Source organism: Ornithorhynchus anatinus, chromosome 14, assembly GCF_004115215.2.
Source record: "Ornithorhynchus anatinus isolate Pmale09 chromosome 14, mOrnAna1.pri.v4, whole genome shotgun sequence".
Lineage (NCBI taxonomy): Eukaryota > Metazoa > Chordata > Mammalia > Monotremata > Ornithorhynchidae > Ornithorhynchus > Ornithorhynchus anatinus.
In genome coordinates this window covers 4219790-4232131 of record NC_041741.1, presented here as the reverse complement: position 1 = coordinate 4232131, position 12342 = coordinate 4219790, and the positions used below count along the sequence as shown (strand labels likewise).

The following is a 12342-nucleotide window of genomic DNA, read 5'->3' as shown; positions in this document are numbered from 1 at the left end:
CAGGCACAAAGTAAGTACTTAAATACTATGAAAGAAATAAAAACGTACTGAATCTCCATTTTCCAGTCGAGGAGACTCAGGGCCAGAGAAGGGAAGCGACTTGCCCAAGGTCACCCAGCAGACAAATGGCAGAACCGGATTAGAACCCAGGTCTCCTGGCTCCCTGGTCTGGGCACTAGAGCATGGCTGAGATGCAACACGTCCAATCTCAGAGGCTTGCTTTTGACTCATTTACAACTGGGAATTCTGAGCTGCCCTATGCTCAGAAAGAATTCCATTTCCAAGAAGTTCCTTTAAGGAGTATAGGCCATTCCAGGGCAGGATGAGGAGAAGTCATCTTGGGGCTCAAGCTGGGAGGCCTATTAGGTGCCCAGCTCAGTTTTCCCCTCCCCCACCTCACCCCCAACACCGTTTTGTTTTGTTTATGGTATTTGTTAATGCTTACTATGTGCTAGGCATTGTTCTAAGCAGTGGGGTAGACACATTATTCAGGTTGGACACAGTTACCTGACCCACATGGGGCTCACAGTCTTAGTTCCCATTTTACAGATGAGGTCACTGAGGCTCAGAGAAGTGAAGTGGCCTGCTTATGGTCACGCAGCAGACAAGTGGCGGAACCAGGATTAAAACCCAGGTCCTCCTGACTCCCAAACCCGTGCTCTAACCACCAGGCCGTGTCGCTTCTCTTTTGGGACAGGCTGCGGAAGGTTTGGCGCCCAGGGGCTCCAGGGCTATTACTAGAGTGGCCCAAGGAGAGCAGCCTTTTCCTCAGTTGGCATTCAGTAGATCCCAGCCCAGCACCCCGCCTCCCTTTTAATTAGTTAGTCCCCCCGCAGAGCTCCTCCCTAATGGGCACTTGGCCTCATTATCTCCCTCTTGGCTGGAGGCGGGAGCTGGGGAGAGGATTTCCAGGTTCCAGGCCACTCCCCGGCCTCCAGTCGCAGGCCCCGTCATCTGTCCGTATTGATACAATTCAGCATTCGTGAGGCCCTTCTGTATTGGAACTGTTTCAATGGTGTGCCGCAGGAAGTGCGGGGCACACCTCTGACCTTCAGCCCCACTACGCTCAGCGCTGCCGACTCCCCGCACGTACACATCTCAGGTCAAGGCTGACTTGCTTTTGGTGTGTGTTCCATTTTCGGCAGAATCCCAGGAGCGGGGGTTGTGGATCTGTCTCTGTCCCAGCCCGCCCTCAGACAGCTCTCCAACTAGCTGCTCCAGGGCACCGGAACCCTCTCAAAGAGAGTGGCGGCACCTCGGGAGTGGGTACGAAAGGAAACGGTGCCTCCCTGGGGGCTGTGGTTTGAGTGTGCTGGAGGGCAAACAAGCAACAGGCTCCGGGGGTTGGGGCGAGGGAGAGACTGGCTGCCAGCCAATCTGCAGGTTACAACTCGGTTCCCTCCGCTGCCCGGTGCAGCCTACGACCTGGACCGGCCCGCCTACCTGCCGCTGCAACATGGCTGGGCCGGCCCCGGTCCCACCGCGTTAGCATTGGCGTCTCCTCCCAGAGGAAAAGTCAGCCAGCTGGAAAGCTGTCCTGTAACAGGACGGCGGGGGGCGGGGCGCGGAGAGCCATGGGAAGGCAGCCACTGCTAAGACAGGATTCCCGGGCGCTTCCTTCCAACCCCACATCAGGGAAGCAGGGGCTGAGAGGTGCCACGGGGCTGTAAACTCTAGGGCTTCCCCAAAATGACATCCCCCGGGCACCTGGCATCTGAGTGGAAGGAAGGATTTACTTCCTCAAATGCAGCCGAAGCAGCCAGGCCTGGAGGATGCTTCTCCGGGACCACGCAACCCCGGAAGCCCCTAGAACTCCGCCAGGCACCCGGAAGTCTCCGCTCATTCAGCTCACTTTTAGGACGTTACCTTTTTCGGCCAGGGACACTCTGTAGTTCTCCAAGAAGATGACTTTCAACTTGCTCCCAACCACCGGGTCGTTGTTGACGACGTTGGCCACTGATGTGATGAGCTTGATGATCATCTTTGCCATATGATATCCTGGCGCAGCCTTGGAGAAATGGCCAAACACTGACGCTCATTAAATGCCATCGGAAGAGGGGATAGGATGGGTGGGGAGGAAGGATGACAGGGGTTGGCGGGGGGAGACACAACAAAGATCCTAGCCACAGGATCTATCTTACCTTGCCTCCGATTATGACCGTCCTGGGCACAAATAACTTTTTAGGGTCCTTCCTGATACCTGAAGAGATTGAGGAAAAAAAGTCAGGAGGAGGGGTCAGCGGGGCGGGTGAGCCAGGGGCTGGGGGGGCGGTGGCCGGCTTCCCTCCGCTTACGGTTGTACATAGCGATGACATGCAGGCAGTTCATGAGCTGCCGTTTGTACTCGTGGATCCTCTTCACCTGAACGTCAAACATGGAGGACGGGTTGATCTTCACCTTGTACTCCTTCTCCAGGTACTGAGAAAACTTGAGCTTGTTCTCCTGTGGAGATAGTCCCGGGGCATCAGCCACCCGCTGGCTCCACCAGCTGGGCTGGGAGTCCTGAGAAGGAAGAGGGACCCACAGCCTTCACCTGCTTAACGTTGGCCACTTCACGGAGGAAGACGTCGTCGCCCACGAATCCGTGCAGCTTGGTCAGCTGGCTCAGGTCTTTCACGTAGTCCTCCCCTATTTTCTTCCGAATGAAAAGAGAAGCTGCTTGGGGTTTGGCCTGTCCTAAATTCTGGGTGCAGGAGTCTCTCTCTCTCACATACACAAAGGTCAGACAGACTGTGAGCCCGTCATTGGGCAGGGATTGTCTCTATGCTGAATTGTACATTCCAAGCGCTTAGTACAGTGCTCTTCACATAGTAAGTGCACAATAAATACTACTGAATGAGTGAAAGGAGGCAAGCAGCCCAGGCAGGCAAGCAGAAACTCCTGACCATTGGTTTGAAGGCATCCCAACGGCTCTCTCCCGCCCAATTACCCACCCTTTTCCCACCAGGGCAGAAGTACCTCGGCTATGAGCTCGGCCAGGCCCGGGTTGCACAGCAAGAGCCAGCGCCTCGGGGTGATGCCGTTCGTTTTATTCTGGAACTTGTCCGGCTCGATCTGGCTGAAGTCCTTGAACCTGCGGGTAAAGGAGAAATGGCGAGGGGCTCAGCTCGGAAGCTGTGGTTCCCCGGGGTTCAAACCCCAGCCACGAGACCGTGGCCACTCAGTCGGGAGGGCTAGAATTGGGCCGAGCATTCCCGGTGAGCTCCTTGGCGGGGAGGTGGGGGTGCATTTTGAATGTAAATCCAAGTAATCCCAGGGGCAGCTGTGGCTGAGGCCAATTTGCTCCTGCTTGGGGCCCTGCAGGGATATCGCCCTTCAGCCTGAGTCTACCTGAGCCCTCTAACTGCTGGACGAGGGATCCGCCATCTCGAGTGGGTGCTCACAAGCACCAAGAGCTTGGTCCTTTTTTGGCAGCGAGGCAACACAGGTCACTGCATTCCCCATTGAAGGGGGCAGGGCCTATGTGATCAGCCAGTTCGTGTTCTTTTCAAAGAACGGCAGCGGACGGCCACCTGATTGCTTCTTGAAGGGATACCCTTAGTATCCCTCCCGTTTGACCCTAAAGAGGGCCAGGGGATGGAGAGATGGCCCTTTTGAGGTCTGAGTCCCCGGAGTTCAGTGCATTTTTTGCTAATAATAATTGTGGTATTTGTTAAGTGCTTACTACAAGCCGAGCACTGTACTATGTGCTGGGGTGGATACAAGCAATTTGGGTTGGACAAAGTCCCTATCCCGCGTGGGGCTCACAGTCTCAATTCCCATTTTACAGACGAGGTAACTGAGTCACGGAGAAGTGAAGTGATTTGCAGACAAGTGGCAGAGCCAGGATTAGAAGCCATCATGTTCTGACTCCCAAGCCTATGCTCAATCCACTACACCATGCTGCTAGAACTTTTCAGTTGCCCTACCAGATCTCATCCCCACCCCTCTCCCACCAGGCCAGCTTGTTCAAGAAGCTCTGACATCTTTTCACGAACCTGTTAGTCCGAGAGCCCCCCCAACACCCCTGCCCCTCAGGGGATGGACAACGGGGCTTACACCTCGTTCTTCACTATGTCAGAGTGGATCCGAGCCACCCCGTTCACAGCATGGGAACCCACGATGCAGAGGTGGGCCATGTTGATTCTTTTGACTCCTTCCTCTTCTATCAGAGACATCCTCCGTAGCCGAGCCTCATCCCCGGGGAATAAGGCTGCAATTTCCTAGCCAGAGAAAGGGAAAACTCGGTACAAACAAGGGAATGAAAACAGACAACACACACAGCCAAAGGGAAGGAAAACTCGGAACAAACATGAGAATTTAAAACAGAATACACACACCCACCCACACAATCTTACACGTGCTTCAAGATCCACTTAACTCACACCATCGTTGTAATGAGTGTCTGAAAATATTCATTTTCCTGGCATAGCATTTCAAAGGGCTCACAGCTCAGAGAAGAGGGAGCTCGATCTGAACAAGAAGATGTGCTACGGAGTGGGGACCAAGTCCGTCGACCGTCTGCACTCTGGAGTCCTTGGCTTCTGCGTGGATGGCCAAGACTCTAACCCTTCCCCCTGCTGCAGTTCTCGTTAGATCCCTCCCTCTCCCTCCGGGCCCGACCCAGTGAGGGTGAGACGCTGAAGACCGATGGAGACTTACATCCAAATGGCGCTGGTTTATCTCATAGATGATCTGCAGGTGCCGAGGCAGCAGCTTCTCCACAAGATGCACAGGCCACCGTTCCAGGGCTTCGGGCAGGACGGTGTGGTTGGTATATGCAAATGTCTTCTTGGTGATGTCCCAGGCCTGAAAGAACCAGAGAAGTTTAGGTTTCCCCTCCCCTGACCGAAAGGGCGATCCCAGCATGCACCCGGCTCTCAACAAATACCAGGTTATCGCTCCCGGCCAACACTGCTCCTTCTTTCCTAGGATGGGATTGAATTCAAAATTCCTGGGGTTTGGAAAAGTCAATCTTGGGACACCGAGTAGTCTGTCCATGGCTAGGAAGGCCACAACATTCTCCCGACCACTAATCCAGTCCCAAGCTCCTCATTGTTCAGCTCGTGCCCTTTGCATTAATAGAAGGGACAGGGAATAGTAGGATTTCTTCTTCTGTCTTTTCGATGCTATTAGTTTCCAAGTCTGAGGGTACCCTTGGGCACCAGGAGGGCCAAAGAGAAAATCAAGTACTGAATCCCCGTGTGTCTTGTGTGTGGGAATACTGGTTGGAATAGCCCAGTGAACAACCTCAGCTATTTATTTTTTGCAGAGCACTGTGTGCGTCTTCAAAGAGCATTACAACTTTGAGATGCCCTTTTTAAACACTGATCAGTTGGCACCAGGTGACTGATTTACAATTGAAAATGTACTTCTGGCAGGATTTCTTACCCAAATTTTATGATTGTGAGTGGAAAGGCAAGGAAAGGAACAAGAGAAAAAAGAAAAGTGTTTTCCGAACCTTGGCCCAGGGCAACTTTTCGATGTCCACAAAGACCCTCATCAATTCAGGGATAGCAAGGGCAGGGTGCGTGTCATTTAGCTGGATGGCTACCTGCAAGAAAGCAGTTACAATTTTGAGCAACGCTCACTGCTCCGATCCTCGTCCCTCCACACCAATATGACAATTCCACAAATTTGAAGCAGTCCTTCTTTGCCCCCCCAGTGGCTTCCACATCATTAATCTCTTTTTATTCCCTCCCTCAACAGCCCCTGCCATTTTCCTACTGCCGAAACTGTACCCTGAACAGAAACAGGATCTAGCAACACGGCTCGGCAGGATGACGGGGTTGAGGGGGGGAAGGAAGAAGGAGCCGGTGGGTAGTCTTCCCTCCGCTGGTGACTGGGGCAAAGAGGTAAAGCTGGAGACGAGATCTCAGTCCTCCCTTTGGACCACGACTGCCCTCCGCCAGGTTGCACACCTGATCTGGAAAAGCATCAAACACGGTCCGGACGCTCTCGGTGCTGCCGAACTTGGAGGCCTTGAAACGCCGGATGATATCTTGCAGGGTGGCGGCCACCACGAAGTACTCCTGCTTCAGCCTCAGCTCCTTCCCTTCAAAAAACTACAAGCCAGACATGCATTTCCGAGGGCTGCTCCATCCAGGACAACCTGAGTACAGTGCCTGGCACACAGTAAGTGCTGAACAAATACCATCAAAAAAAATACCTCACCCAAGAGGCTGTGTGGGATCCCTTTTAGGGGACAGGTGGGGGGAGAGGGCCTGAATGAGGCCTCTTTGGGACTCTGACCACCTCAACAAGATCTGGAGAGAGAGTGTGGCCTGCTGGAAAGCACAGTGGACTGAGAATGAGGAGTCCCAGTTTTGTCGCTGCCCGGCTGGGTAACCTTGGGTAAGTCACTTAGCTGCTCTGGGCCTCTTCTTTCCCTTCTGTAAAATGGGAACAAGACTGCGAACCTCATAGGGACTGCGTGGTTTCATCTGATCTAATGTGGGCAGGAAACATATCTACCAATTCTGTTGAATTGTACTCTCCCCCAGCACTTTGTACAGTGCTCGCACACAGTAAGCGCTCAATAAACACCACTGATTAATTCATCTACTCCAGAGTTTAGCATGCATATAATGAACACTTACTTGCAACTGAAAAATTACTGTACAAAAATATTTCCCCACCTACCCTAGTTCTCAACCAGCACTGCCTTTTTCCCTCAGCAGCAAGGAACATGAGCCAACTCACTTGCCCTCTGCAGCCTAGTGAACTGCCCTGGGCTGGTGAGGGTGAGGCAGTCTCGGAGGCCAAACTCGGCCCTTCCTGGAGGCGGGGAGGTGAACCTCCAGTTTTCCTTTAAGACATTTCAGCCCAATAACACCCAGGACTTTCTGGTCTAGAATAAAGGTTTTCATATTAAGCAGAAACCCGGCCCAGCCTCAGCAGCTGCTCAAATGCTGAGGTTGACCACTGCCTTATCAAGCTCTTTCATCCGATGCTTCTCCTCTTTCCTCATCCTCCCTTACCTCTCAGCCGACCACACAGCTCCTGCTGCACAGTGTGTGACAGTCAACTACAGCTGAGCCCATTTGTAAAATATATTTAAAAAACCCAACCACACAATCGGAAAGAGGCTAGCTCCAGAAAAAGTAAAGCAATTTAAGACAGTATTTTTTTGCCCAAAATTTGTGGTCATCTCTCATGCTGAGAATTTAGGGGTTGAGCCAGTTTTTGGGTTTTTTTTATAAAATCTCTGCTCATCCAAGAGCCAGGAGGAGACTGGATTTGGTCCAGAATGAAACCAAGGGTCTGCTGGACTGAATATTTCAAAAGCAGCTAGAGTGAAGACCAGCTGAGAGAACACTGACTAATAATTAGGAAAGCAACCCAAACTATCCACCAATTTAAAGCCCACTGGCTAGGAGGGTTTTCACCCTAATTCATTGTATTTATCGAGCACTTCCTTTGTTCAAAGTGCTATACTAAGCACTTGGGAGAGTACAATACAACAGTAAACAGACATTCCCTGCCCACAACGAGCTCGCGGTCTAGAGATGAGCATAACGCCAAGCTCGTCTTCATCTCGCCACCAGCATCCAGGCCCAGAGGCAAGGACCCTTCCAGATATCAAAAAGGAATCCGCTGCCCGACTACTACAGAGGAGAAATGGGTCCCTCGAGCGGTCTGCTCAAAAACGTTCCACTCGCTGACGTTAGGGGACCTTTCTCCGTATTTGCCTCAAAATCTGCAGCGGATTGGAGCTATACTGTTTTAAACTATACTCAAACAGAGGATTAATAAATATCAGTATGAAGCATTGGGAGGAAATTCTTTCCTTGTAAGGTGAGATACTGCAATAATCCTTAAGAGGGGTCTGAAATCCTACAAAGTCTCAGACCAGCCCTTTTGACTTCGCAAATATAAAGATGATTTTTCCTTGACCTCGCTGACACATGATATTCTTTCACAAACATTTCCGGAGCTCTGTGAGGTAAGAGACATTGCCACAAGAATTAAATGTTTGATGCCATATTTGACTATTTGAAGGAGGAGCAATTTATTTCCTAGTTTCGGATGGGCAAACTTCCTCTCCCTAAGAGAGGAAATCAATGGAGCCTGTTCATGGAGACAAAGCTTTCTGATCATCTGATCTGTGGGTTGGTCAGAAAGTTACCCTGAAATAGCTGGTTCTGGAGAGACTAGCTTCCCCTTCAAGGAAGATTCGATTTTTATAGCTCAACCGCTTACATTATCATTAGGATACAGGACCCGGGAGATGTTCTCTGCAAGGTTGCGATCAAGTACTGCCTGAATGTAGTCACCAACATTAACTAAAAAGAATGGTCAAAAAGAGAAAAAAAAAATTGAAATCCTATTTTCATCTCCAGAGACCTTCTAAAATCTCACCTCCCACAGGAAGACATCTCTAAACAGTCACACAACCTGTCACATCAGTCCAACAGCCACCCTTAGCATTTATGTATTTTATTCCTATCCTAAGCACGTATGCATTTACGTATTTTCAATGACTTTTTCTATCTCATCCTGGTAGAGCTGAACTACTTTCTACTAGATCATCTTCCTGCTCACTCTATTTGAAAATCATTTTGCTGCCTGTCTTCCCCATTAGACTAGAAGCTTCTTCAGAGTGGGAATAGTGTTTCTTATTTCTGCTGTTCATTTCCAGGCACATAGTACAGTGATGCGCTCTCTGTAGGTGCTCAGTTAATAGCATTGATTGACTGATAAAGAGTTGACCAAGTTGCATGTGGGGCAAGTTTAAAAAAGCACCTCCACCAACCCCAAGCCAAAGTGCAAACCCCACTTTCTCATGAAAAAATTCCATGTTAGCAAAGGCCGGATCGTGGGCTAAATAAATCTCCCTGCTGTTCCCGTGTAGCTCTTAAAAGGCTTCTTGTGTCATGGCGAAGGATGGCAAGAATTCAGGCCTTTTCTCCACTCCCCCATCTTCCTCGGGGCTCCCTCAGCTACACTCAACCCACCTACACTCAATCAATAAGCTCCCATTCGATTCACGCAGCGGAGGGCAAGGGAGGCGGGCCGTGTAAACTGGGGTCAGAACTTACAGTCTCGGAGGTTAAAGTCGTTGGGAGCGCGAGCAGACCAGAGGCGCATGGTGTTGACGGTGTTGTTCATATACCCGGGCACCGGCGTGTCGTAGGGCAGGGCCAGGACCACCTGTTTGGTTGAACAGTAGTTAAGCTGTCTTCCCTCCCCTACCAGCCGAGTGAGATGAAGCGTGCTTGGGGGATGGGGCTCTGGGTCGGGAGCCAGGTTTTACAAGAGACACTCTGCACTATTGGACCAGTTTTCAGGATCGATTGAAGGGCAACGTTCCAAAAAAAGGTTTGGGGAAGTATTCAAAAAGCCAGTTACGGTGAATCAAATGAGAGCAATTTCCAGGGGTTGGGGGAAAAGCAGGGAGAAGATGACTTAGCCCAAATAATATCAGTCCTGCTGTCCCTGGGCCACACTGCCCAGCCTCAGGCTGTGGGCTCACATCCAGAAAACAGGAACCTGGGTTTTTAGACTCCCAGTGACCTCACGTGGCTTTGGTCCCAAACACCCTCCTCTGCAAGCAAAAAAAGCCGCTCTGACAGCCATCCTACTATTTGAGTGTCTGGATGCGGGTCAAAGAAGGTCAAGTGGGGCAGCCTTTACACTCACTCTGACCAGATTGAGTAACCAAGATTATCCACAAGAAGCCGCTGGAAGTTTTCTCGTTTATAGGTTGCTCTCAGCCTGAACTCTGTATCATAACCGTTCCGGCCATCGACTTCCAAAATGAGTTCATCCCAGTCCCTGATCATTTAGTACTAAATGCAGAGCTGGAGCTACCAATCATTTTTATGATGGGTTTGTTGTCTCCTAATGTTGCTCTTCCCACTTCATTATAATCAAAATAAAAATTACGGCCTACGTAGTACTTACCAAAACAAGCAAAGGCATTTCAGCCTTGATAACACATTATTTTACTCACACATCTCTTAATCTTTCATTTTAATTCTTCATACTATTTCACAACCTCCTAAATCAAGCCTAAACGGCCTTCTCACAAAGCAAACAGATGTAGGAAACCTTCTTTCCCAAGTGTGTCTAGCTCCCGTGAGATTCCTAGAGTGAACCACTATCCTTAACTAGCCATAAGAGTCGAAGCCAAAGAAGTAGCATACCCTGGTGGAAAGAACACGGGGCTGAGAACCAGAGGCCCTGCGTTCTAATCCTGGCTCCACCAACTGCCTGCTGGAGGATCTTGGTCAAGTCACTTAACTTCTCTGGGCCTCAGTTTCCTCATCTGTAAAATGAGAACTCAATACCTATTCTTCCTCCTGTTTAAACTGTGAGCCCCATATGGGATAGGGACTGTGTCCAACGTGATTGCCTTGTATCTACCCCAGTGCTTAGATCAGTGTTTTACAAACAGAAAGGGCTTAACAATTGTTATTATTAATAATATCATTATAGGGCTGACCCACAGAAGCTAAAAGTTGGGCTCAGTGAAGTTCAATGAAGTTCAACCTCTTTTTAAAAAGTGGTATGGAGAGATGGTTTTTTTGACCAAGTAGGTCAAAAAATAAAATCTCCTTGGTCAAAAACTCCCAAAACATAAAACTGCCAAGAACTACAAGTAGAGATTATTTAGCTGGTAGCCTTCAGTGTCCCCATATAATCTTCAAAGGTTGGCTTAATCTAAGATAATAGCTCCTTCTTGGGCCTCACTAGCGAGTTCAGCAGTGCAGTCACTTAAACCAGAGAGTGATTTCAAGTGGGAAGACTGCCCAACTCTCACTGCGATTGTGCTTGTTACAAAGTCTACATGAATTGTTCATGCTTGTTACAAAGTCTACATGAATTGTTCATGAGCCCTTGTGAGAAATCTCAGGAGGTTCAACTAATCCTGACTGGAAGGGAGGGAGAAGGGGAGAAAGGGAAAGGACAGGGTCGGGGAAGAAGAGGCCTTACTTCATTTCTAGTTCTAGTTTAACCAGACTAACTCTGGTATTACTACCCTGGTACGGATGGACCCAACCAAATAGACTCTATCAGTTTCTGCTCATTCTGCCTGAATTCACGATTGATAAAAAGTTTTGTGAGGATGTTGATAATTGATATGACAAACGGTCTTGAGGTGGCATGCTTTTATCGAATCCCGGCTCTGCCACTTGTCAGCTGTGTGACTGTGGACAAGTCACTTCACCTCTCTGTGCCTCAGTTACCTCATCTGTAAAATGGGGATTAACTGTGAGCTTCAAGTGGGACAACCTGATTATCCTGTATCTTCCCTAGTGCTTAGAACAGTGCTCTGCACATAGTAAGCGCTTAACAATTACCAACATTATTATTATAAATAAAATTCTGAGGCAGCAGAATCTGAGTTCCATTCAAAACCTTAAAACGAACTGGGGCTGGAGGGTCTGGGAACTCTAATCTGTGGACTGTGGAAAATTTTGTTGTGCTTTGAGGCAAGACGCTTAGCCCTTTCCTGCATCAGTCATTCACAAAATAGGCAGACCCAAATGGTATTATGGGAAAAGTCCCTTTTCCCCTGAAGGGAGCTCCTGTCGCTTCTCGTTCATCATACCTGGGTATCCACCCACTTGATTCCATTCTTGGTATGCTCCACTCGCCCGTAGAAATGGACCGGAAGCATGAACTCTGGGCGGGCTTTCTCCCAGGGGTTGCCATGTCTCAGCCAATCATCTGCTTCTTCCACCTGGAAAAGAGGCACAATGCTGGGTCTGCTCTCTCAGAGAGGGCACCGCAACAAGAGACCCAAGCCTAATCCAGAGGCCACTCTCCGAGTTTGCTGGAGAGCGCCCATCAAGACGGACGACGACGACAACCCGCACCCAACGGAACCCCTGAGCTGCCTTTCCTTTAAAAAGACTCAGCATTAATGCCCCAAGACAGCAGACATGGCTTGTGGCAAACTGTATTTCTTAGAAAAGAGTTAAGCCAAATCACAGCCAGATGCTCAAAGCACAAGGTTAGAAAAATTCAGGATTTCAGACCACCCCCTTACCCATCATGTGTGATGATATGAACCAATTGCATTTCACAGTCTCACAAGATGGAGAATATTAAAGCTGATTTTGTTTTTAAGTTCTGACAGTGTCACTCACTTTTGAGAATATTTGAAGTTCGGCATTAAAGGGTTCCTACCAGAACAATCAACTTTCCTGGATTAGTGTTGAGACCACAAAATCCTACCACAAATTGGGAAGGACAAAACCCCCAGAAAACAACAAGACTAGGGTATCTTGACCGGCTGTAAACTCTGATTCTGAGGCTGGGGAGGGTTCGCATTGTAGGGTTTTGCGGCAGTTAACGGAGGCACCATGAAAACACCGTTTCAGGGTGTCTTGCAACAGAAAGGAAATCGATGCA

At 49.5% G+C, this 12342-nt stretch overlaps 1 protein-coding gene across 1 annotated transcript in view; it reads right to left on the bottom strand.

The window, feature by feature from the left end:
• PYGL (glycogen phosphorylase L) overlaps positions 1 to 12342 on the bottom strand; it is a 31100-nt gene that overhangs the window by 6224 nt on the left and 12534 nt on the right. Inside the window, 12 exon segments of the mRNA XM_029079337.2 lie at positions 1867 to 2008; positions 2142 to 2200; positions 2295 to 2442; positions 2534 to 2635; positions 2959 to 3073; positions 4039 to 4202; positions 4642 to 4788; positions 5441 to 5533; positions 5901 to 6044; positions 8182 to 8264; positions 9021 to 9132; positions 11537 to 11668. Coding sequence (XP_028935170.1) covers positions 1867 to 2008; positions 2142 to 2200; positions 2295 to 2442; positions 2534 to 2635; positions 2959 to 3073; positions 4039 to 4202; positions 4642 to 4788; positions 5441 to 5533; positions 5901 to 6044; positions 8182 to 8264; positions 9021 to 9132; positions 11537 to 11668 — 1441 coding nt within the window.